The sequence below is a fragment of the Mustela nivalis genome, assembly GCF_964662115.1.
Source record: "Mustela nivalis genome assembly, chromosome: 15".
Taxonomy (NCBI): Eukaryota; Metazoa; Chordata; class Mammalia; order Carnivora; family Mustelidae; genus Mustela; species Mustela nivalis.
The window spans coordinates 25262031-25289178 of NC_139034.1; the positions used below are offsets into that span (position 1 = coordinate 25262031).

The window sequence follows — 27148 nt, forward strand, 5'->3', positions numbered from 1 at the left end:
ACAAAGTTTTGAAATTCATGTAAATATCTAGACTCTGTGACTGAACACCAACCAGATTTAATCTCCATATGGAATTTTATAAACCTCTGAAATTAACTTACCGGCTTCATTGTCAATTGGAAACTCCCACAGCTTCCCCTCTTTGGTCCACTGGATCATCTCTGCAAAGCCATTCTGAAGGGGCTGTTCATTTACCATGGCCAACTGCTTCGCAAATTCCACGTCCCAAAGTGAAGGTGCTGTCTCTATAATAACATTTCAAAATAATCACAAGTCAATGTATATATCTTTATTTTTTAAAATGATATAATCAACTCTAAATTAGTAATACATTTCAGGTCCTGAGGATTAAAATAAACAGTATATAATGAAAGGTCACTCACTGAGAGCTAAAGCTAAAGGAAGATGACAAAAATCCTACAGCGACAATTCCTGCAAGCCTTAGCATTTACTACACTGCTGGGCAAGCAAGCCCTAAAATCTCACCATCCCCTCTACTGGAAAGAAGAAGGAATGTGTATTTTGTTTAAGAATATTTTCATGAATGTAAATATTTTTAAATATTTATTTATTTATTTTAGGGGCCCCTGGGTGGCTCAGTTGGTTAAGCATCTGCCTTCAGCTCAGGGCATGATCTCAGGATTCTGAGATCAAGCCCCACATTGGGCTCTCTGCTCAGTGGGGAGCCTGCTTCTCCCTCTCCCACTCCCCCTGCTTGTGTTCCCTCTCTCACTGTGTCTCTCTCTTTCCGTCAAATAAATAAATAAAATCTCTGGGGAAAAAAAAATATTTATTTGAGAGAGAAAGAAAGGGAGAGACCACGTGTGCAAGAGAAGGAAGGGGGTAGGAAGAGAATCTTAAGCTCTCCCTGAGCACAGAGCCTGCCAACCAGGGCTGGATCTCACAGCCCTACGCCAAAATCAAGAGTTGGATGCTTAAATGAGTGAGCCACCAAGGTGTCCCATGAATGTATTTTTTATATAACATGTGACTTTAATATTTAAAGTCTAGCCTCTTTATCTTTATTTTTAGTCTGTCAAGATAAGTCACAATATACTACTATTAATGACCAAAGAAATTAAATTAACATAAAAATGACGATACTACTAACGGATAAGGAGCACTTACTCTGCGATAAGGAGCACTTACTCTGCTAATGCTTTTTTTTTTTTTTTTTTTTAAAGATTTTATTTATTTATTTGACAGAGAGAGATCACAAATAGGCAGAGAGGCAGGCAGAGAGAGAGAGAGGAGGAGGAAGCAGGCTCCCCGCAGAGCAGAGAGCCCGATGCGGGACTCGATCCCAGGACCCTGAGATCATGACCTGAGCTGAAGGCAGCGGCGTAACCCACTGAGCCACCCAGGCGCCCCTCTGCTAATGCTTTTTATGCATTAGTTCATCTCATCCTCACAACCAACTCTATGAGTAAGTTCATATAAGGTTAGCTTATGACCACCATCATATAACATTTCAATTATTTATTTGCTTTGGAAATTGAAGACATCTTTCAAGAATGAATCCTATTCTCACCAGTCACTGCTGGTGGGAATGTAAAATGGTACAACCTCTTTGAAAAATAGTTTGGCAGTTCCTTAAAAAGTTAAAAATACATTTAGCATACAATTTCACTCCTAGATATTTACCCAAAACAAAACTATGTCTACACACAGATTTGTATGTGACAGTTCATGAACGACCACACCTAGGCTTAATTAGCCACATTTACAGAATAATCATAACAGGGGTGCCTGGGTGGCTCAGTGGATTAAAGTCTCTGCCTTCGGCTCAGGTCATGATCCCAGGGTCCTGGGATCGAGCACCTCATCAGGCTCTCTGCTGGGCAGCGCGCCTGCTTCCACCCTCTCACTCTGCCTGCCTCTCTGCCTACTTGTGATCTCTCTCTGTTAAATAAATAAATAAAATCTTAAAAAAAAATCATAACAGCAAAATAATGATCAGTCACATTTTATAGATTTATTCAGTAGGCAATGATCAGCCCATGTCTTTTCTGTGATCACAATCATCACCACCATCATCACTGTCATTGGTTAGCAATGACATAGCTGCAACTATGTCCCGAATGTCAACTGTAGTTTTGGCACTGTGCCTGACACTTGAATTACATTACTTCATTTAATCCTTGCGAGGTAGGCATTAGCCCTATTTTATAGATGGAGAATGGGAAACTCAGAAAAGTTAGTATGACAGAATCTGAATTTGAATAATCCACATCTATCAAATGCCAAAATTCCTTCCATTAAGCTATATTGCCTCTCAGTTCTAAATTACTGCAGGTTAGTAGAAAGGTCTATGACTACATTCTTTGCAGCAGTAATGAACCTGAAGGGAAGCAAAATGTGGGAATCATGGGACAAAAGAATTCATTCATTCTGTCAATAAATAATTACTGAATGCCAACTATACATCAGGCATTACTTTAAGTGGGAGAGAGACAGCAGTGAATAAAAACTGAATTGAAGTTTGTACGCGGTTGATATTATACTTAACTGGGAACAAAAGACATTCTTTAGACTCGATCAAGTATAACTTATTAAAACAGTACCTTCATTGAATTTTTTAAAAAATTTTACTTACTTATTCTTACTTAATCTAGAGAGAGAGAACAGGGGGGGAACAGAGGGAGACAAGCAAACCCCCTGCAACTTGGGACACATCAGGCTCCATCCCACAACCTTGAAATCATGACCTGAGCTGAAACCAAGAGTGGGATGCTTAACCAACTGAACTACCCAGGCGCCCCCTAGGGTAAATGTTAATAAATTTACCTTATGAGCATATAATCATTTTATATTTTTTATAGAATACATAAAACTGCAGTGCTTCCTTGCCAGCTAATTTCAGTTTTAAGAAATAGGATTTCTGATTTTAAAAAGCAAGCTGGCTCCTTCAAGAATCCAAGTCCCTCTTCTGGCTGTTCATTAGGTGGACAACCGCAGCTGCCCTGACAATAAATGCCCCCTTTTTAAAATTTTTCAGCATAATTGAATTGTTTATACACCACACCCAGTGTTCCATGCAATGCATGCCCTCCATACTAGCCACCACCTGGCTCATTCAACCTCCCACCCCCCGCCCCTTCAAAACCCTCAGATTGTTTTCCAGAGTCCATAGTGTCTCATGGTTCATCTCCCCTTTCAATTCCCCTCAAGTACCTTCTCCTCTCCATCTCCCTATGTCCTCCATGTTATTTGTTATGCTCCACAAATAAGTGGAACCATATGGTAATTGACTCTCTCTGCCTGACTTATTTCATTCAGCATAATCTCTCCCAGTCCCGTCCATGCTGCTACAAAAGTTGGGTATTCATCCTTTCTGATGGAGGCATAATACTCCAGAGTGTATATGGACATCTTCCTTATCCATTCGTCCATTGAAGGGCATCTTGGTTCTTTCCACAGTTTGGCACTGCTGCTATAAACATTGGGGTACAGATGGCCCTTCTTTTCACTCCATCTATATCCTTGGGGGAAATATCCAGTAGTGCAATTGCAGGGTCATAGGAAAGCTCTATTTTTAATTTCTTAAGGAATCTCCACAGTTCTCCAAAGTGGCTGCACCAACTTGCATTCCCACCAACAGAGTAAGAGGGTTCCCCTCTCTCCACATCCTCTCCAACACACACTGTTTCCTGTCATGCTAATTTTGGCCATTCTAACTGGTATAAGGTGATATCTCAATGTGGTTTTAATTTGAATCTCCCTGATGGCTAGTGATGATGAACATTTTTTCATGTGTCTGATAGCCATTTTTATGTCTTCATTGGAGAAGTGTCTATTCATGTCTTCTGCCCATTTTTTGACATGAGTATCTCTTTTGTGTCTGTTGAGTTTGAGAAGTTCTTTATAGATCTTGGATATCAGCCTTTTGTCTGTACTGTCATTTGCAAATATCTTCTCCCATTCTGTGGGTTCCTCTTTTTTTTGTTGACTGTTTCCTTTCCTGTGCAGAAGCTTTTGATTTTGATGATGTCCCAAAAGTTCATTTTCACTTTTGTTTCCTTTGCCTTTGGAGACATATCTTGAAAGAAGTTGCTGTGGCTGATATCGAAGAGGTTACTGCCTATGTTCTCCTCTAGGATTCTAATGGATTCCTGTCTCACATTGAGGTCTTTTATCCATTTTGAGTTTATCTTTGTGTACAGTGTAAGAGAATGGTCGAGTTTCATTCTTCTATATTTAGCGGTCCAATTTTCCCAGCACCATTTATGAAGAGACTGTCTTTTTTCCATTGTATATTTTTTTCCTAATAAATTTCCTTTTTGATGCAAGTGTAACAGCTGCCACATCAACAGGGAAGAGGTGATCTACTCTCCATGACCACACATTTTATTGTGCTTTTTTCAAGTAGCTCGTTAGAATCATCTAAGTGTGTGTGTGTGCGCGCGCGTGCGCATTTCGTATCCCCCCCCCTTTTAAAAGATTTTATTTATTTATTTGACAGAGATCACAAGTAGGTGGAGAAGGAGGCAGAGAGAGAGAGAAGTAGGCTCCCCACTGAGCAGAGAGCCCGACGCAGGGCTCGATCCCAGGACCCTGAGATCATGACTTGAGCTGAAGGCAGAGGCTTAACCCACTGAGCCACCCAGCCACTCCCCCCTCCCTTTTTAAAGGTAATCTCAACACCCAATGTGGGTCTTGAACCCACGACCCCAAGATCCAGTTACATGCTCTGAGAACTAAACCAGCCAGATGCCCCCTGTATTTCCTGTCCATCATACAGGACAGAAAGCAGTTTTCGCAGTAAGAGTAGGTAAGTTGTTCTCTTAGTTTCTCCTTTAGTTTAAAAGAACAAACACTGAGTGAATTAACTCCTTTCCTCTATGGATTGATATTTCATAGCTCAATTTGTTCAAAAAGAGCATTTATTTAAAAAAATTTTTTAAAGCATTTATGATTTAAGGTAGTTAATTCCTATGATTGATTCAACAGCCACTGGCTAGGTGTTGCTGGGTATACCAAAATCAGTGAAACCCAGCCCCTAATATCTAGCGGTTTACTAAATAGTGGGAAAAATCAGATGTTTATATAAGTAACTATGATAGATTACATGAGCCATTGGAGGCAGGCCACGGAACTTAAATATCAATTACAAAATTATCAAGCCCAAAAGCTAACTTATAATCTTTGGAAATGAAAGCCACTTGTAAGCTGAAGACCATTTGTATTGAGCTTCCTGTTTATCTGAATTTATCTAAACCACACTTAATGTCAAGCAAGAAGACACTCTTACACCTCTTTTAATTAGAATTAAATGGTGATTATGAAAGATTTGACCTCTTACCCAAAGGGATAAGTACATGGAAAAAGGATGGCGTGTTTTCAAAAAAAAAAAAAAAACCACGACCACCACAAATCTGCTAAATATATTTCCTGACTGCTCTTCTTCCCAGCTCCTAAACAATCACTAAGTCACTTCATTAAATTCTACAAATGCTATCTCCCTTTTTTTTTTTTAATATTGTATTTATTTATTTGAGATTAAGGCAGAGGCTCAATGACTGAACCACCCAGGGTCCCCCTTCACCCCCCCATCTCCTCTTCTAGATAGCAAGCTGCCTTAGGGCAGAAACCATAGTTTATCTTTTGTAATAGCATAGTTGCAAATAGAGGGTGACAGTTAATGTTCTAACCCAAATCAGTAGCCAACTGCTAGCTCTGGATTCAAGAAGGTGGTAGTAAATACCTCCCACTGTCTCACAGAACGCAGCATTTCAAGGGAAGAATCTGGCCAAGACTAGCAATGGCAACAATTACATTCATAAGCAGGATCCAGGCCAACGACAGGACGGATTATTAAAATACCTCACATTGAGCAATCTAAACTTTAAGGACTTTTTTTTTGAAAGATGGAATGTTTCTACACCTGAGAAATCATGTTCTTAACAAACCTGTTTTAGGTGCCTCTTCGGTAACTGTCTTAAGGTCAAAAATATTAAGTCTCTTCCCTTTGAGCATATTTTTCCTAATACTGAAAAAGAAAAAAGAATTTAACTTAGTATTTTTACAATGGCCAACAAAAAATTGAGAAAATTATTCTATTATTATCATTTTTAAAGATTTTATTTATTTATTTGACAGAGAGAGAGAGACACAGCAAGAGAGGGAACAGAAGCAGGGAGAGTGGGAGAGGGAGAAGCAGGCTTCCCTTCCCGCCAAGCAGGGAGTCCAATGTGGGGCCGGATCCCAGGGCCCTGGGATCATGACCTGAGCCAAAGCAGATGCTCAATGACTGAGTCACCAAGGCCCCTTTAAGAAAACTATTTTATATGAAATACTCAATGTAGAAATTAAAAATAATTCCACTGGGGTGCCTGGGTGGCTTAGGTCATGAATCCAGGGTCCCAGAATGAGCTCTGCAGCAGGCTCCCTGCTCAGCGCGAAGCCTGCTTCTCCCCCTCCCACATCCCCTGCCTGTGTTTCCTCTCTCAATGTGCCTCTCTCTATCAAATAAATAAATTAAATCCCTAAAAATAAATAAATAAATAAATAAATGAATAAATAAAAATTCCCTGACCCACAACAGCCATTTTAACTAAATTGCCACATCATAAGAATGGATAACTAAAAACTGGAACAAATGCACTTGAATTTTTGCATCATGATACAATAAAGCAGTTTGAGTAGTTTAATTTCCAAAATACCTAACTGAAAAGGTTAATTTTCCATAATTTTATGTGATCCATTTCATAGTAAGGTTTTAGAAAATTAACATTAGAAAGCTATTAAAATATGCTAAATTAAAAGTTGTTAAAGTCAACAGTTGTTTTAGTTTAAGGGCAGAAAACACTGCATGTTTAATTACAAACTATAATTATAAAAGATGGCACAAATAAAACATTCCCACTTAAAGAAGCAATCATTCTGTAATTTTAACATAATGATTAACTTTCTTTACACAACATTTTAAATTAATTATTAAAATTAATGTCAGAGAGTTAATAGGTGACTTTTCCTTGTATATTTTAATCAACTGCTTTATGCATCAATTCACATTCATACTTGAATCAATTTACTGGGAGATTAAAAGCCAGTTCAAAACTGGATAATCAGTTTTTAAATAATTTTGAATTCTTGGGGCGCCTGGGTGGCTCAGTCAGTTAAGTGTCTGCCTTTGGCTCAGGTCATGATCTCAGGGTCCTGGGATTGAGCCCCCCCACAATGGGCTCCCTGCTCAGTGAGGAGCCTGCTTTTCTATCTCAAATAATAAATAAAATAAATAAAATCTTTAAAATTTTAGAAATTCTTTTCTGAATCAAATTCTAATTTATTTATTTATTTATTTCCAGAGAAACAGTATTCATTATTTTTTCACCACACCCAGTGCTCCATGCAATCGATGCCCTCTATAATACCCACCACCTGGTAACACAACCTCCGACACCCCCGCCACTTCAAACCCCTCAGATTGTTTTTCAGAGTCCATAGTCTCTCGTGCTGAATCAAATTTTTTTATGAAATCACATTAACTGAAAAAATTCAACTACCATATTAAAATTAGATAAAGTAATCTCAAATCACTTAAGTTTTCCTTTAACAGATCCCCAAGTATTCCTAAACAGAGGTATTTACACTCCCCAACTATTTTCAGTGCTTTTGGGTCCCTCTCCCCACCTGCACGCCCTCACTTTGCATCAGGTTAACAGGCTGATGGATTAAGGTAACTCACAGCAAACAGGGAATGACTTGGTAAAGTATGGAATTTTAGAATGTACTAAAGAGGAAGGGAAGGGAACAGACATTTGCTGTGCATCTACTATATATAGCTGGCACACTCCTTTCCCATTTTTCAAGAAAGCCATTTAAGTCGGGCTTCAGTTTCAGCATTTTATAGATGGGGACATAGAATGACAAGGCTATAAAAGTTGCCCCAGTCCCAGAATTAGTCAGTGGCATAACGCCAAGATTCTGAGACAGGCCAGAATGACTCCAAAGCCAGTGCTCTGTGCCTCACCCCTCTCAGATGTCTCTTCCTTGGGAATTAACCCAAGGTGTATCTGTGGTAACTACCTAGGCCCGGATTGTCTCAGGCTGTCCCAAGACAGAGCAGGGTAAAAACCTGGTATCCCACCACTCCTCTCCCTTACTCTAGAGTCCTTCAGTCAGTTTAACACAGTCATTATATGCACAAAAACAACCGTCCTACTCTTTAGCTTCTCCCTTATCACTTTCTAATTTCTGAGAATTTTTTTTTGACAGACACACACGTGTGTTGGCGGCGGCGGGGGTGGGGGGCCGGAAGGAGGAAGAAGAGAGAGGGAGGAGTGAAAATATCCTAAGCAGGCTCATCTCACATCCCGGAGATCATGACATGAACTGAAATCAAAAGTCAGACACTTAACCAACTGAGCCACCCACCCAGGTGGCTGCCACCTTCTAATTTTTAATGATGGCTAATATCATTAAGAATCAAACTATGATATAGCATTCTGATATAGTTTCATGGAATCACTTCAAAGATGACTGATTCAAACAAGACTGAAATTAAAAAAAATATATATATATATACATATATGTATGTATGCGTGTGTATATAATATATATATATATATATATATATATATATATATATATATATATATTTTAAAGTAAGCTCTATGCCTAACACAGGGCTTGAAATCACAACCCCCAGAAATTAAGAGTTGCATACTCTACTGACTGAGCCAGCCAGGCACCCCTGAAATTAAATATTTTGAGGAATCTTAAGTAAAACTCCAAGTATACATTATACTCTATCCAACATGTCATAGGCATAAAATCACTTTAAATTAGTAATTAAGGGAATCCCTCTAAATCATTGTAACTTCTTCAACTTGCTTTGTTAACAGCTGACTATCTTTGACAAACTTCCTGTACAAATCAGTAGTTTAACTTCTGATTAACTTGCTGGGATTATACTTAAAAGAAAATACAAAGAATACATAACATGTCAAAAACACTCACTGTAAGCTCCCCCTTCTATCAAGATCAGTTAGTTTTTCTTAGAGCATACTAAATATCTGGTTTCCCCTCCCCAAATATTACTTCATGGGCTTGAAGGGGAGAAAACAGAAACTTTCTGTAAATACACACAGCTTTTTATTATAAAATAATTACATAAGGCATGGCTTAGCATCTTTAAGTCTGCAAATCACCAAACTCAAATTGCCAAAAATAATCTACCACCTTAAGGTATTATAATGGATCTTTCTTTCTTTCTTTTTTTTTTTGTTTGATGGTGGATTATTTCTCTAGGGTATGAATAATAATTGTATAGAGATAGAAAAATTAGATAAATACTGTTATGTACATATCAGAATGAAAAATAATGCTTCTCACAAGTGCTCATTTGTTCAGAATTCAATCAGTTCCACTTACCTTAAATCCGGAGACCTCCACTCATCATGGATAAATAGGAGGCAGGGCCCAATGTGATTAATGGTATAGAAAAGCACAAGACTACTTAACCCAGAACATCCGTTTCCTCTATAGGAAATGGTACATGCAGGGTGAGAAGAGAGATATAAATGTGTCCATAATGCTCAAATACCTATCAGCAATAACATGCACAGAATAAAGTAAATCTACAGAGAAACAAATAAAACTAACAAAACCAAACAGACTGCAAAGCCTGAGTACCTTTTCTTAAGATCATCAGTCTTCTGTCCCATCAAACTGTCAGTTCCTTCATCAAACTGAATTTGATGCACTGGTCTTGTACTAACTCTACCTGTGGCAGATTTGGCAACTTTCATATCTGATATTATGTTACTGACGCTGAAATAAGAAAAAGGTCAAGTGTATTAGAAACTGCAGCTACAGGACAGTGATAAACTTTCTTATACATGAGATTCCTATTATATAATTCATATTTCACCTCCATGCACTATAACAGCACAAAGCTTTATGTTTATTTATTTATTTTTTTTAAGATTTTATTTATCAGAGAGAGAGATGGGGAGAGAGCGAGCACAGGCAGACAGAATGGCAGGCAGAGGCAGAGGGAGAAGCAGGCTCCCTGCTGAGCAAGGAGCCGATGTGGGACTCGATCCCAGGACGCTGGGATCATGACCTGAGCTGAAGGCAGCTGCCCAACCAACTGAGCCACCCAGGCGTCCCGAAAGCTTTATGTTTAAATGAAAGGTTATATGTCACATGTTAATTCACATCCCACAGACCACTAAGGTTTATATTTCTTTTTGAAATACAACTTTTGAAGGTATTCTTCAGAAATGTTCATTTAAAACATAAAAGTGTCACTTTGATGTGACACTATTAAAAAAAAGTGTCACTTATGAAACAGTATCAGACATCTGAAGTAGTATATCAACTTCAAACCTGGCATAAAATAATGAGATGAGAGGCAGAGTGAGGCGGTGTCAGCTAAAACATAAGGATAAGAGTAAAGGTGAAGGAAACAGGCCTGAAGATGATCATACTGTACATAAGACCAGCAAATTATTTAACAGGAAAAAATTAATATTCTCAGAGAAACCATCTTATTCTTTTATTTGTTTTTAATCACAATACTGAATTTATCATTTCTTTTTCAGGGACAAGAAATCGTGTACTTCGCAAAAGAAAAATTTTAACCATTCCATTGATCTTTGAAAGACTGCAATCTTACTTAACATGTCAGTTTAAAAAAAATTACTAATATTCCACCTATGAGAAATATTTAATGTATAAATTGATATACTGTGCACCCTACTCACCAGTCACATGAAAAGAATCTATTTGGAAAAACCAGCATTACCGACAGAACTATTTGATTTACTAACCTGATTTTAGTTCTTTCTCCATCTTTCTGTGTCTTTGAGTCTTCCTCATGCTGCTGAAGTTGCCTGAGCAGCTCTGACTTGGTTGTCTGCTTATCAAAACGGAGGAAATCTGCAACAGCAGATGCTGCTGCTTCCAACTCAGGACTCACGGACTTGGTTCTAACAAAGAAAATGAAAAACAAGAAAAAAAAGGCATTATCTATTATGCCATTAGTTTAGTGGAAAGTAAAATGATTCTTTTCTAGAGAAAACTTTGTCATTCAAAAAATCCATTTCTGACAAAATCAATTATTTTTAAATATTTGGCTTTTTTTAAAGTAGGCACCACACCCAGCCTGGGGCTCAAACTCACGACCCTGAGAGACAAGATTAAGAGTCACATGCTCAATCCACAGAGCTACCCGGGTGCCCTAGGTATTGCTTTTTTGTTTTTAAGATTTTGTTGATTTATTTGGGGCGCCTGGGTGGCTCAGTGGGTTAAGCCGCTGCCTTCGGCTCAGGTCATGATCTCAGGGTCCTGGGATTGAGTTCCGCATTGGGCTCTCTGCTCAGCAGGGAGCCTGCTTCCTCCTCTCTCTCTGCCTACTTGTGATCTCTCTCTGTCAAATAAATCAATAAAATCTTTAAAAAAAAAGATTTTGTTGATTTATTTGACAGAAAGATACAGCAAGAGACGGAACACAGTCAGGAGTACTGGGAGAGGGAGAAGCAGGCTTCCCGCAAAGCAAGGAGCCCGATGAATGGCTCGATCCCAGGACGCTGGGATCAGGACCTGAGCTGAAGGCAGACACCTAACAACTGAGTCACCCAGGCGTCCCAGTATTGGTTTCAGATAAACTTTAAAATGTCAAAAGTTGAAGGTAATAAATACTTATTGAAGCACAATACTACCTCAGAACACATTAAAGTAATATATTAAAGTATAAATTAAGCACAATACTAACTCAGAATATATTAAATTAAATATATATTTTATATATATTATATATTTATGTAATGAATAAAGTAGAGGGGTGAGGAAAAAAAGAGTGGCGGTTATAGTTCACTGGATTTTTAGATGCCAATTTATTTCAGAAACGACACATATTGCAAGCCAATATTAAAGTAGCTAAATCTATTCACATATCATGATGGATCCATATGATGGAATAGTACTCAGCTCATGCTATTCACATGAATGAAACAATGACAAGTTGGATTAAAAAAAAGGATGCTCTGTAATATTCCATTTATACAACTTCTGGAACAGGCAAAATTAACCTACAGTGAAAAAAATCAGCATAGTGATGGCCTCAGGACAGAAGGCTACTGACAGGAAGAAGGAAACAAGAAATGCTCTGTGTCTTGATAAGCACGTGGGCGATGTGGGCGACATGGGCCTATGGATTTGCCAAAATCCTACAGCTAAAATGCGTATGCTTCAGTGTGTGTAAATTTTATCTTGGAAAAAAGAACCATAAATCATTATCATGACCTAGGAGGAGATGGAAAATAGGTTAAGATATAGACGACACAAGAATGGCAAAAATATTGCTTACTGAAACTGTGTGACAGGTACAAAGGGGTTCATTACATGATTTTATGTTTTAAACTTTCCATAAGAAAAAGCTTTAAACAAAGCTCTTCCTTAGTAAATTAGGATAAATTAATGGAAAAATGTGCCAGACATAAAAAGAAATTGTCTACATTATTACATATTAACTCACTAAGAACTGCTCTCTCAGTGAGTGGGATCCAAGTTAATGTTTTACTTTCTACATAATGATCAGTTGTCTAATATGTAAATCAAAATTCCCAAATCCCCAAGTTGCTGGATAAAGATTTAAGGACTTCACCTAAGATATGAAAACTCTAAAATCTGACTGTGCCAAGGAAGAAAAACAGAATAAAAAAGGGAATATTACAATTCATATTACTATTAGTTAAAAAGAAATGAGCTACTTACAAAACTGTTACCTATGAATAAGATCTGAACTTTATCCCAAATCACTTTCCTAAACTACTTGAGAGGTTTGTTTTCAAATTTTAGTATACATATTTGATCAGAGTGTACAAAGAATATAAATGAGTATTCATCTTCTAGAACCATGCATTTTATCACAACAGTGTTCTTTACAATCATAGTTTCTGGTTTTATAATTTGAAATGTTGTAGTTAATAAAAATTGTCAGGGAGCTTCTATCATTGAAATAAGATGATCTTTACATCTTGAGATCCTTCTACCCAGATTTTTAACAAGAGAACTTGCTAAAATAACAACCTGTTCTATCCTATAACTCAGACTATTGCATGAAAACATACTTTATACCATTCTGTACTTCCTCTATTTAAAATGAATTGTATGGCATATACAATTTCAGAAAAGAAATTCTTATAAGGAGTAGGATCCTATTAAGGGGACACAAAAGTTACCACAATTTCTGGCAATCTGATGACACGTTTTCAATAGCCTAAGCAGCACCTGGCTAGCTCAGTCAGTTCAGTGCCCAGCTCTTGATTTTGGCTCAGTCCTGATCTCAGGGTTCTGAGAAGGAGCCCCAGGGCGTGCTCATTCTCTCTCACCCTCTGCCCCTCTCCAACTCCACTCTCACCAGGGAAAAAAAAAGTCCCAAACATATGCAAATCCTTTTACCTAGAAATTCCACTTCCAGGAGTATTTGTCTAAAGAAAATAAGCAGATACATACATGGAATTTGAGGGATACTACACCCTCCAAATTCAAGGCCTAAGCAGTTATATCCCTAGTACCTGAAAGCAAATCATCTTTCAGATGTCTGCATGGCTTTATGCATAATGTTATTTCAGGCCTTTTTTTTTTTTTTTAAAGATTTATTTATTTATTTATTTGACAGACAGAGATTACAAGTAGGCAGAGAGGCAGGCAGAGAGGGAGAGAGGAGGAAGCAGGCTTGCCACCAAGCAGAAAGCCCAATGCGGGGCTCGATCCCAGGACCCTGAGATCATGACCTGAGCTGAAGGCAGAGGCTTTAAAACCACTGAGCAATCCAGGCGCCCCTCAGGCCTTTTTGTTTTTGTTTGTTTTTTTTTGAGAGAGAGCGAGCACAGGAAGGGGGTGAGAGGCAGAGGGAGGAGGAAGAGAATTTCAAGAGGGCTCCATGATCAGTGCACAGCCTGATGCAGAGCTCTTACAACCACAAGAACATGACCTGAGCTGAAATCAAGAGCCACTCACCCAGCCAACTGGGCCACTCAGGAGCCCTAGTATTTCAGGCCTTTGCTTAATCATTATTCTCCCACGATCCCTTTTAAAAAATAGCCCCTCTCCAGCCTATCTTATTTTTCTTCACATTTCATCACCTGACATACTGTGTGTCTATGTGGTGTGAGTATATTTACTCTCTTCCACCCCGACTCCCCCACTATTCCGTAAAGAGCAGAGACTTTTTTTTTGGAGACTGTTTTGTTCACTCTTCTCCTCCATCTCCTTGGACACTGCCTGAAATATAATGACAATCTAAAGCAGTTGAATGAAGTTCATCATTGCATTATTTTATACCAATGAAAAACTAGAATAATCTAAATTTCAATTCGTGGATTAATTAATAAGTAACTGAAACCTTATTGGATGATGAGAGCAGATAGTTGCTTAGTTAAGAGAAAGTTAAAGTACGAGCTAGAAATTTTGGTTATTGCTGTACTCATCAGGGGTCTTGTTAGGTTCCACAACCCATTCAGACTCACAAAATTACCACAAATGTTGTTTGGTCCAGTCTGTTCAGAAAAATAAAGGACAGAACCACAGCGCACTGGCAGGGCAGCCTCACATGTCCCTCTTGGTGGCAATCCTTGCAGCACTCATGTGGATGATACCGCACCCACCATCCAAAAGTTAGGAGACCCACAGGCTGCAGGTACAGGAGCTGCTTCACTTAGTGCCCCATGAGAACTGGTTCTCTCTTGTACCAAGGCCACAGAGTTTCCATGGTCCCCACAACGGACATGCATTTATAAGAGCAACTGTGCAAGGAAGTCCTAGGTACATAGGGTGAACAGTGAGGTATTGATATTCTCCCAATCCAGATGTGATGACCCCTAACTCAGGGTCAATTTCGCCATGGTAATGTTCCATTTAGTACAACAGACATCAACAGTTATCAGGTTAACAGGTGTGGCAGATTATATTTTTAGAAAATAGAGACAGCAGTATTTCTGGTGCTACAAACTCTTCCAAAACCTTGCCACGTTCCTGTAGAGAGAGGGACTCCATGTTCCCTCCCCTTGAAACCAGAGCAAACTGTGACTGCCTCGATGAACACAATGATAGAGATGATGCACGGTGACTTGCAAGCCTAGGTCATGTAAGATGCTGCAGCTTTGGTTTGGCTCTCTTGAGATGTCTGTCCCTGGAATTGAGCTAGCAGGTTATGGAGAGGCCTTGGCTCAGTGTTCTGGCAAAAAGCCCCAAATATAGTCTCAACCAGGAGCTAGCACCAGCCACTGGAAAGTACGTGAGCAAAACTTCCGCTTGCGCTGCCCTCACTAGTGCCGAGTGGGGCCGATACTGCTACCTCCACCACGCTCTGCTCAAGCCATGGGATGGTTTGTTAGGCCACAACACGTTACTGGAAGATTTTGCGATCTAGAAGTTGGGTACTACTGTAACAAAAAACCTAAAATGTATGGGAAACCTTTGGGTATTAGGCAGTGGGTGGAAATAGGAAAGACCTTGAGGCAAGTATACATGAGAAACTAGAGCCTCAAAGAGACTTAGAGTCTGAGGGCCCTCAAAGCCACTATAAGGGAGAACTTTAGGAAAATCAACATTACTGGAAGCTGCAGGAAAGGGGACTTCTGTTTAGCAACACTGTTGTTTGTAGTAACATGGAAAAACAGGAAATACACCCAGGGAATTGGGTAAGCCAGTCTAAGGAGACTTCTAATGTAGGAGGTACCTCTTGGCTTCTTAGTTGCGGATGATAAAATTCAAGAACACAGAGATAAGAAAAAACTTTACCATATAAAGGAACCAAGATTTGCTGGAATCAAAAATAAAACATTTTTCCTTCTTAGCTCCTCCAGGAAGGAAATGATGCTAAAATTCAGAAATGGCTTCGGATACGATCTCACTGATATGTGGAATTTAAGAAGAAGGCTGAGGATCATTGGGGAAGAGAGGAAAAAATGAAACAAGATGAAACCAGAGAGGGAGACAAACCATAAGAGACTCTTAATCACAGGAAACAAAACTAAGGGTTGCTGGAGGAGAGGAGATGGAGGGATGGGGTTAGTGGGAGATGGATACTGGGGTGGGCACGCGTTGTAACGAGCACTGGGTATTATATTAACACTGATGAATCCTAGGCCTGTACCCCTGAAACAAATAGTATATTATCCATTAATTAATTAAATTTAAATAAAATTTTAAAAAGAAAAAAGAAATAGCTTCTGAACAGAGATCAAATTCACTGCAGTGTCAGGAAAACAATGTTTAATGATAAAGCCATGGGTATCACTACAAAACCCCTTGTTAAAATCTTAGATTTTTTTTTCAAAGATTTTATTTTTAAGTAATCTCTACACCCAACATGGGGCTCAAATTCACAACCCTGAGATCAAGAATTCCATGCTCAGGAAATTTGAGGGGCTCAGTTAATCATCTGCCTTCAACTCAGGTCACGATCCCAGGGTCCTGGGATTGAGCCCATATGAACCCTGCAGCAGGGTCCCTGCTCAACAGGAAGGCTGCTTCTCCCTCTCCTGCTCCCCCTGCTTGTGCTCTCTCATTCTATCAAATAAATAAAATCTTAAAAAAAAAAATTGGGGCGCCTGGGTGGCTCAGTGAGTTAAGCCGCTGCCTTCAGCTCAGGTCATGATCCCGGGGTCCTGGGATCGAGCCCCGCATCGGGCTCTCTGCTCAGCAGGGAGCCTGCTTCCTCCCCTCTCTCTGCCTGCCTCTCTGCCTGCTTGTCATCTCTCTCTGTCAAATAAATAAAAAATCTTAAAAAAAAAAAAAATTTCATGCTTTACCAACTAAGCCAGAATTTCATGCTCTACCAACTAAGCCAGTCAGGCTCCCAAAGATCTTAGAAAGATTTAAAATGGTGCCTTAGGGAACCTATGAACAGACAACAGGAATTCTAAGAAATTAATAGGTGTGGTCCCACAGGCTTGCACAGGGAGTTCAATGCAGAATAGGACATAGATTCTCAAACAATGCCCTAAGGCACCCTGGAGCACCATAGGGAAACACAGCCATCAGTCAGTGCCATGCAAACTACTAAGTCAAGGTGGTTCCCAGTGTTAACACAAGACCACTGCATTCCTTTTGATGATATATTTTTGTGAAGATGCTTTTCTGGCGGTTGCTATGATAAAAAGCAAGTACCACTCCCCCACCCCAATCAATATGAAAAAGGAAAGTATCCAATCTTATCCAGTAGGAGTCCTAGGTTATACCATAAAAACAACACAAATTCTTTCTGGCTCACTTTCTTTTGAGACACTTGCCTTTGGAACCCAGATGCTACGCAGTGAGAAAGCCCAGGCCGCACAGTCCTGCACTAAGGTCTCAGCTAATAGCTTGCTTCAACTGTCAGAGCTATGAATGAGCAAACCTTTAACTGATTCCAGCCCCTGGACTTCCAAGTCTTCCAAGGGTATGGAAAGCACAGAGCAGAGATTAGCCTTTTCCACTGTGTCCCGTCCAAACTGCTTGACCCACATAATCCATGAGCTTTAAAAATGGTGGTGGTTTTTTTTTTTTTTTAAGATTTTATTTATTTGGGTGCCTGAGTGGCTCAGTGGGTTAAGCCACTGCCTTCGGCTCAGGTCATGATCCCAGGGTCCTGGGATCGAGTCCCGCATCGGGCTCTCTGCTCAGCAGGGAGCCTGCTTCCTCCTCTCTCTCTGCCTGCCTCTCTGCCTACTTGTGATCTCTGTCAAGTTTTATTTATTTATTTATTTATTTATTTGACAGACAGAGATCACAAGAAGGAGAGATGCAGGCAGAGAGAGAGAGGAGGAAGCAGGCTCCCTGCTGATGCGGGGCTTGATCTTAGGACCCTGGGACCATGACGTGAGCTAAAAGCAGAGACTTTAACCCACTGAGCCACCCAGGCGCCCCAAAAATGATTGTTTTATGCCACTAAATTTTGGAGTAATTGCTGTGCAGCCACACTAACTTTATCAACAGCTGTTTAATATATAATACAAATAAAAAACTAAAATCAGGTCATACATGGAGCCATGACAATTATCATGAATCAAAGATGATTAACCCAAATCTGAACATCTCGGATCCCTTAAAAAAAGAAGGTGGGGAACAAAATCATTAGATACCTTAAAAGCAATTTTTTTTTTTAAATTTGAGAGAGAGAGAGACAGAGAAGCAGGCTCCCTGCTGAGCAGAGAGCCCGATGTGGTGCTTGATCCCAGGACCCTGGGATCATGACCTGAGCCGAAGGCAGAGGGTTAACTCACTAAGCCACCCAGGTGCCCTAAAAACAATTTTTTAATTAAGTAAACTCTATGCCCAATGTGGGGTTCAAATTCAGGGCCCCAAGATCAAGCACTACATGCTCTTTAGGGCCAAGGGCCCCTAAAAGACACATTTTTATTTTATTTTTAAAAAATATTTATGTATTTATTTTAGAGAGAGAGAGAGCAAATGGAGGGAAGCAGAGGAAGAGGAACAAGCAGACTCCATGCTGAGCATATAGCCCGATGCGGGGCTTGATCTCACAACACCTAGATCATGACCCTAGCCAAAACTAAGAGTCTGAGGCTCAATGAACCGCGCCACCGGGGAACCCCTAAAAGATCAATTTTTAAAACAAATGTATCTCGTTCACCAATATTTTGATGTAGGACCAAAGCCCTTCTTTGAACAGAAATTCCAATATATATCTTTTATATACGCACTGTACCATAGAACATCCTCCAAGAGTTCCAATTTTGGTTTCTTTAAAGTGGAAACTCAGATCAAGAACTTAAAAAAGCTTACAAAGCATTCTGAGTGCAGCATTTTCTTACATTTTTCTGCTTGTCTCATTCATACCTAATTGGAAGGGAATTAAAAAAAATTTGTTATGAGTCTTTGCAAAATATTCAATTTATTTTAACCATTTCTATAATAAATAATTAAATTATATAATTGTAATAAAAAACCACAATGGGTCACAAACAGGTCTGGAAGCTTAAAAAAAAAAACCCTGTTGATAAAGATAGATATATATATGTGCATGTGTGTGTGTCTAGATCATCTAATTCTACATACTTTTATTTACTATTTTTGGTTTATTTTGTTTCTAAAAAGGAGGAGGAAGATGGGGCACCTGGCTCATTCCGTCAGTAAAGCATCTGACTCTTGATCTCAGGGTTGTGGGTTTGAAGTCCACATTGGGTACAGAGATTATTTAACAATGAATAAATAAACAGAGGTGAGGGGGTACCTATGACGGGCATACACTGAATTAGCTTATTCTCTACCACCCAATTAGCATTCCAAGGATGGTTTTGATACAATGGGATACAATACAGAAACCAGTAGTTTCATAAATATATTAAGTCATTCTGGAAAGTAGAAATCTACATAGCAGGAGCCTGGGTGGCTCAGTCATTAAGCGTCTGCCTTTGGCTCAGGTCATGATCCTGAAGTACTGGGATGGATCCCCACATTGGGCTCCCTGCTCAGCAGAAAGTCTGCTTTTCCCACTCCCACTCCCCCTGTTTGTGTTCCCTCTATTGCTATGTCTCTCTCTGTTAAAAACCTTTAACTAAAAAAAAAAAAATCTACATTAGCTGCTGATTCTGCTAAGAGACGTCAAAGATGGGGTTGTTTAAGCCACATACCTTATTACTATTTGAATCGATGACATCATCTGTATAAGACTCACCATTATTTAAGTATCATTAAAACAAAACACTGTCATTTAAACTACAACACAATGCGAAAACATTATTAGAATCAGTAAAATAGTGGCACCTGGGTGGCTCAGTAGTTAAGCATCTGCCTTTGGCTCAGGTCACGATCCCAGTGTCCAGGACGCTGGGATCCAGCCCTGTATCTGGCTCCCTGCTGAGCAGGAAGCCTGCTTCTCCCTCTTCAGCTTCCCCATGGCTGTGTTCCTTCTCTATCATAAATAAATAAAATCTTAAAAAAAAAAAAAAAGAATCAGTACTCTTTTCACAAGTAATTACAATATTCTGAGGAAACCTCATAAGCTGTGAGCACTGATAATTACTGGCCAAAGGAAGTCATATAAAACAGTTCTAATCAACATGCTTAAATTTTATCCTCAGTGGAATTTTTAAAATGGAAATTTCAAACCCAGTCCTTCAGAGACATGAGGCTACCTCCAAATCAGGATATAAGCAATTTGGTAATTAACAGTTTAGAGAAGCAATTAAGTTGCAGTTAATAACACTGATGAATATGTAAGAAAACGTGTGGAATTCTCAATTAGATCATGACTCTCTTCCTCTCTAGATTGTATGCAGGTGTCCCCTTCTTATTTAAAGATTTTTTTCCCCCCTTTTAAAAAATTTTTAAGTAGGCCACCCCACCCTCGCCCAGGGTGGAGGTCAACACTGGGCTTTAACTCGTGACCTGGAGATCAAGACCTGAGCTGAGATCAAAAGACAGATGCTTAACCAACTGAGCCACTCAGGCTCCCCTTAAAGATTTTATTTTTATTTTTTTTTTAAGATTTTATTTATTTATTTGAGAGAGAGAGACAGTGAGAGAGGGAATATAAACAGGGGAAGCAGGAGAGGGAGAACCAGGCTTCCTGAGGAGCAGGGAGCCTGATGTAGGGCTCAATCCCAGGATGCTGGGATCATGACCTGAGCTGAAGGCAGATGCTCAGCACCTGAGCCACCGCCCCAAAGACTTTAAGTAACCTCCAAACCCAAATAGGACTTAAACTCACAACCTCAAGACCAAGAGTCACATGCTCAACCCACTGAGCCAGCCAGGTGCCTCTCCCCTTCCTATTTAAATATAGAAGGCTAACAGTAGGGGCGCCTGGGTGGCTCAGTGGGTTAAGCTGCTGCCTTCGGCTCAGGTCATGATCTCAGAGTCCTGGGATCGAGTCCCGCATCGGGCTCTCTGCTCAGCAGGGAGCCTGCTTCCTCCTCTCTCTCTGCCTGCCTCTCTGTCTACTTGTGATTTCTGTCAAATTAATAAATAAAATCTTTAGAGAGAGAGAAAAGAAGGCTAACAGTATCTTTCATGTGCTAGAGTCTCTGTGTTTACAGACTAAGTCTTCATGTAGAATCTCCCAGGTCCTCTAATTTCAATTTTTTTTCCTAAAAGAAAAAGGAATTTCAAAAATTACTTTCAATGTAATTGAAATTCAGTTCAATTTACCTCTTCTTTGGGGCATCCTCCAGAGTTTTTTGAAGGCTGCCAATTGTAGCTTCCACACTCTTGCGTTGTCTTCTGCTGGATGGCTTTGTTGTTTGTACATTTACTGTGCTTAACTCAATTTTCATGCCCTTAATAATATCTAACAAGTCTTTTTTTGTATTCTCCTTTACATTCTCTTGGCTCTCTGTTTCTTTGGAAATCCCATGCGTTGGAGCAGACTGCTCATCTTTCTTGCTATAATTCACACTGTTAGTGCCAAAGTTTCTTTGGACATTATTTTTTGTCCTAGAAAGAAGCATTAAAGAAAAAAAAATGAAAAATACAATCCAAAATAATAAAGGAAGGATTCAAAACACTTCTTTTATGTGTTTTTAAAATTTTCTAATTCGAATCCTTCCCTTTTGTTTTTATTATTATTCTCAGCAACCGTAACAAGCGCAATGTAACATTTAAAAAAAAAATGTATTTATTTGACAGGCAGCTATCACAAGTAGGCCGAAAGGCAGGCAGAGAGAGGAGGAAGCAGCCTCCCCGCTGAGCAGAGAGCCCCATGCGGGGCTTGATCCCAGGACCCTGAGATTATGACCTGAGCCAAAAGCAGAGGCTTTAACCCACTGAGCCACCCAGGCGCCCCCAGAGCAATGTAACATTTATTGAATATATATTATGTGCTTAGTCTGGTGCAAAATATTTATTACATTTCCTCATGGCCGCAACAACTCCGTATTACCCCCATTCTGCAGATAAGGAAAATAGAAACCAGAGAAGCGAAGTGATTTACCCAAGGTAATGTAGTGCAGGGCTCACTAAGGCCTCAGATACACTGGTGAGTCACAAAGGGGTTACAGGTGTGCTGAGACTGACTGACCACCTGGTCCTTGGGGTAGCTGGGTGATGCCTTGGGCTGCTAGAGCTCCTGTCGCCTCCCTCCATTTACCTCAAGGTTTGACACAAGATCATTTTCTATGCATTCTGTGACATTTTAAAAAGGTGGTAACTTTGTGATCCACCATCTTTGGTGGAAATATCACCAAGATGAAAGATTTTCATAAAAACCTTATGGGGAAAGACCACTTTCCAGGATGAACCCTCAGATACAATAGAAACTGTAAAGGCCAAGATTCGGGATAAAGAAGGAATTCTTCCTGACCAGCAGAGACTGATCTCTGCTGGCAAGCACCTGGAAGATGGACGTATTCTGTCTGGCACAACATTTAAAAGGAGTCCACTCTTCATCTTTGGCTGAGACTTCACCGTGGTTCTAAGAAAAGGAAGAAGTCTTACACCACTCCCAAGAAATTCTTCTTGAGAATTCCTCATGAGAGAAAGAAGGTTAAGTTAGCTGTCCTGAAATACTATAAAGTGAAATCAGAAGTGCCCTTCAGATGGATGTGGTGCTGGAGTCTCATGGCTAGCCACCGTGACAGACATTACTGTGACAAGTGTTGTCTGACCTATTGCTTCAACAAACTGGAAAATAAGTAATTGTGTATGTGTTGATAAAAGACATGAACTATGGGGTGCCTGGGTGGCACAGTGGGTTAAAGCCTCTGCCTTCGGCTCAGGTCATGATCCCAGGGTCCTGGGATTGAGCCCAGCATCGGGCTGTCTGCTTAGTGGAGAGCCTCCTTCCCCCTCTCTCTGTCTCTACCTGCCTCTCTGCCTACTTGTGATCTCTGTCTGTCAAATAAATAAAATCTCAAAAAAAAAAAAAAAAAAAAAAAAAAGACACGAACTAACATTAAAAAAAAAAAAAAAAAAAGGGTTCCACAGGCTGCCTGGTTGGCTCAGTCAGGTTAAGTGTCTGCCTTTGGCTCAGGTCATGACCTCAGGGTCCTGGGATTGAGGCCCACAATAGGCTTCTTGCTGGGGTGTCCACTTCTCCTTCTGCATGCCGCCCCCCCCGTTTGTGCCCTCTCTCTGCCTTTCTCTCAAATAAGTAAAAATAAAACCTTAAAAAAAAAAGGTTGCAAAAACCATGAGAGAGTTAATAAATTGCAATTTACTATTCTCAAACCCCAAACTAACTACCAAGTCCTTCTTCTTAACATGATATAATACTACCTCTTTAAAAGGTATAAAAATACAAAAATTTCTTTTTTTAAAAGATTTTATTTATTTATTTGACAGAGAGTTCACAAGCAGGCAGAGAGGCAGGCAGAGAGGGGGAAGCAGGCTCCCTGCTGAGCAGAGCTCGATCCCAGGACCTTGAGATCATGACCTGAGCCAAAGGTAGAGGCTTAACCCACCAAGCCACCCAGGCGCCCCCAGAAATTTCTATTAATAAAGAAAAGTTACTTTCTTTAAAAAACATGTCTGAGTATTATTCTAATGTCTGGGTGTTATTCTAATCTGATCAACTTTCTCACTGAGCTGCATGTCATTTAACCAATCACCATTTGTAAACTAAGCTGAAATGGACCAGTAAAAAGGATATTCAATGGTACTTTCCACTTTTTTCATTAAATACATTTGTGAAAAAGAATGACACAAATGATTACATCTATTTCAAATTCATGCAAAAGATCTGCCAAATCTAAGTCACCCAAATTTTTTGATGACAATTATTTTCTAATAATTTATTTGACAACTTATTTTCTAATTTTTTTTTTGTGGTGTTAAAAACCTTTTGATACTTGATATTGAAGAACTTTTTTTTAGAGATGCATTTACGTATTTGAGAGAGAGAGCGTGTGAGCAAGAACGCAAGCACCAACAGAAGGGGCAGAGGGAGAGGGAGAAAGAATCCCAAACAAGCTGAGCACGGAGCCCGATGTGAGGCTCGATCTCAGGACCCTGAGATAATGACCGGAGCTGAAACTGAGCCAGACATTTAACCAACTACACCACCCAGGTGTCCTGATACTGAAGAAATTGAAAAGCTAGGGCACCTGGGTGGCTCAATCACTTAAGCATCTGCCTTTCTCTCAGGCCACGGTTCTGGGATCCAGCCCCACATCCTCCATGTGGGGCTCCCTGCTCAGTGGAGAGCCTGCTTCTCCCTCTCCCTCTTCCTCCGCCCCTCCCCCTGTTCCTGGGTGTGCTCTCTCTCACACTCTCTATCCCAAATAAATAAATCTTAAAAAAAAATATATTAAAAAAGTAACAAGCTAATGAATGTGTTAGATTAGAAAGGTAAAATGTACAAAAAGTCATTCATTAAATACAATGAATATATGAATATCTACTCTGTGCTGGATACTATACTATGCATTGATGATAGGATACAATAGTAAATCAGAATCTCAGGGTCCCTATCTTTCTGAAGCTAACAGGCTAGAACACTGTTTCTCAAACTTCAATATGCATAAGAATTACCTAGGCCTCCCACCAAGGAATCCTTATTCAGTAGCTTTGAGGAGGGACGCAAAGTGTTTGCATTTCTAACAAATTTCCAAGTAATACTGAATTTGCCCATCAGAGGACCACATATCTGAGGAGCTACGTGACACACGTCCTTTAGTCCTTACAATCTTACAGGACAGGTTTCACTACTTCTGTTTTATACAAGAAACTGATGCTTAAAGAGGTTAGATCGGTGGTTCTTAACCTTTAGGGATCATCTGAATTATGTAGGGAGCTTATTTAAAATATATTCCTGAGTTGCTAAGTTTGGTATGCTGCGCAAGGACCTGCATTTCACCACGATGCCACGTGCTTCTGATACAACTCATCTCAGACCCTGGGCTACATATCATATCAACTTCTCAAAGCTAGCCAATAGCAATATCAGACTAGGGACCCTTTAATGAAAGAAAAAAATGGCTATTGCCAAGAATTCTGAAACAAACTATTTGATCTGCTTATAAAAATGTGAAAGGCTATCAACTAGAGGCACTTAACAATTAGAAAGCAAAACTAATTACATAATGATCTTTATAATTAGTACACAGGATCTTCATCATATCATTCAATATACGGTACAATTCAGTTTAGGAAAATATTATTTCAATGTTAAAGTTAAATATTAAAGGTATTATAACAAAGGTGGCAATCAGGAGAATCTCACATATAACCTCCCATCTTTCAATGTTTCCTTCCAAGACTACTAGGGGGCCACAGAAAGTAATCTATGTTTAGTACAGGAAAATCATGTACCGGCAGTAACTCCATAATACTCAAGTAATAAAACTTCAGTCATAACCTCCCACCAGGGCTTGTTTCCACTCAGAGCATTTCATCAGCACTTCAAATACAATACATCCAAAATCACATTCAAGAGCTCCCCTCTCACACTGACTAACCGTTTTTCACCCTTCTGTACTGAAGGGGCTTCTTACTGTTAACAGATATTTTGAATTCTAAAACTATGATATATTTTAAAAGCTTTCTCAAAGGTGCTCTTCAATCTTCTATTAACATTAACAGTACACCTGTCTTGTAGGGTAGCCTGCTTAAATCTTTTCTCTACCTTACCCTTATTACATATGTCACCTCATATCAATTCTACCTTGTGCAATTGTTCTCCTCTGTCCAGCTACTTTTCCCCATCTCTATTGCTACTAACCTGCTTTGAGCTACACTCAACCATAGTAACCCTGGCTCCAAATCGTTCTGCTTGGACTACATGCAGTAGAATTTAGTTTCCATAATGAGTTCTTGGAGAATAACCAGCAAGACGAAGTATGCATGACTACTTTTCTTGCCTGGCTAGCTCCAACCCTTGGTCCCCCTTTAGATTTTATCAGACTTCTTTTCCGGAAAGGATACTCTGAACCTCTCCTGCAACAGTCAGCTGTCCGGACTTGCTCACCCAGCCACGACTGGAATTAATAAAGCATTCTGTGCTGCCCACACCATCTCAGCTTCACTCCGCCAAACTGGAATTGCATGCTTGGTGAACAAGCTTCGTGGTGGCAGAACTTCGGGGTTTAACGCCAGTATCGGTGCAGTGTGAGTACTTTAAATGACGAATCAAAGAAAAAAATGGAGGCAGGAATGAGACCGTTATAGTCTCGGGAAGTTAAAAAAAAAAAAAAAAAGAAAAAAGGAGTGGGTGAGACAACTTTGCTTCTGGAGCCCGGACTGAATGGGGGGAGGCGTGGCGGAGCGCTCGGGACAGGAGCCAACCTTGGACCCCGAGCTCTGTTTCTCACCCCGTTATGACCTTGGGCAAGTCATTTTAGCTTTCTGGGATTTCCCGTTCCTCAGCTTTACAGCAACGGCCTCTGAGATCCCGCGGGCTGAACATCCACCCCAGGAAGCGGAGAAGGACCACTGAACGCCCCGGAGGTCGCCTTGACACCCGCAGGGCCAACAGCGCCCCAATGCGGTACCTGACCGTTCCGTGCGGAGCACCGAGTAGCACAATCGCAGCCTCTGAGCCTCCAGAGCATAAAGGGAAGCGGGAGAGAGGGCGCAGAGGTAGGAACGCCGAGACCCTCGGAAACATCGCCAAGACACAAACGCAACTGGGAGCACAAACGATCAGGCCGTCCCTCTGCCAAACACGTCCCCCGCTCTCTCTTTCCGTTCCGCCGCCTGGTGCGTTCCTTCCCTTCACGTTCCGGTGGGCAACAGGGGCCTGTAACTGAGTTCCGGCCTCCTCGTCCGCGGCCCGGCCGCGTCAGCGGCGTCCCAGCGTTTCTAGTGGCCTAGGTGGAGTGGATGCCTGAGTTCAGCTAAGATGCGCCGGCTCAGGCATCAGGACCAGCGCGGGAGAGGAAGAGAGTGGAGGAAGCGATCTAGTGTGCAATACTACTTTGAGGGGCGGGGAAGAGGCAGAGAACTGACCCCACTGGGCGCTGTCTGGGGGAGAAGGTGCACAGCGTTCATCACATTCTCAGAATGGCCCCTGGCCACAAGGTTAAAAAAGAAAAATTCCCCTGGAACATAGAAATTAGTATTTCTTTTCAGTCTCTGTTCTTGATGTAGCGTCAAAACAGGAGACGTGTATGTTTCTTCGCCCGCCCTCCACCCCAAAATTGTTTCAGAGAGAAAAATGAGCAAGAGAAAGGCGTGGCTTCGTCCTGCCCTTGAGGAAGGCCACGAAGGCTGAACGAGGGGGGTCAGACCTCGGCGTGCATGAGCAGAATCCCCC

The 27148-nt window shown here is 40.4% G+C and overlaps 1 protein-coding gene and 1 pseudogene across 5 annotated transcripts in view; one reads left to right on the forward strand and one right to left on the reverse strand.

Annotated features, from left to right (window-relative positions):
* The window catches only part of MRPS31 (mitochondrial ribosomal protein S31), a 34514-nt gene extending 7878 nt beyond the window's left edge, over window positions 1–26636 (reverse strand). The window contains exons 1-7 of one of the 4 annotated variants that reach the window (XM_082700492.1): window positions 26385–26636; window positions 25862–26008; window positions 21109–21393; window positions 10779–10937; window positions 9637–9774; window positions 5910–5989; window positions 102–245 (exon numbers count right to left, since the gene is read on the reverse strand). In XM_082700492.1, coding sequence (XP_082556618.1) covers window positions 102–245; window positions 5910–5989; window positions 9637–9774; window positions 10779–10937; window positions 21109–21393; window positions 25862–26008; window positions 26385–26500 — 1069 coding nt within the window. In that variant the 5' untranslated portion in view covers window positions 26501–26636. The remainder of the gene's footprint in view (window positions 1–101; window positions 246–5909; window positions 5990–9636; window positions 9775–10778; window positions 10938–21108; window positions 21394–25861; window positions 26009–26384) is intronic. The other 3 variants (XM_082700495.1, XM_082700494.1, XM_082700493.1) reach the window with 3 other exon arrangements.
* Window positions 21815–22593, forward strand: LOC309848906 (ubiquitin-ribosomal protein eS31 fusion protein pseudogene; annotated as a pseudogene). Its single transcript has 2 exons — window positions 21815–21880; window positions 22151–22593. The product of its transcript is annotated as a ubiquitin-ribosomal protein eS31 fusion protein pseudogene (transcript).
* Window positions 26637–27148: the final 512 nt, after the last annotated feature.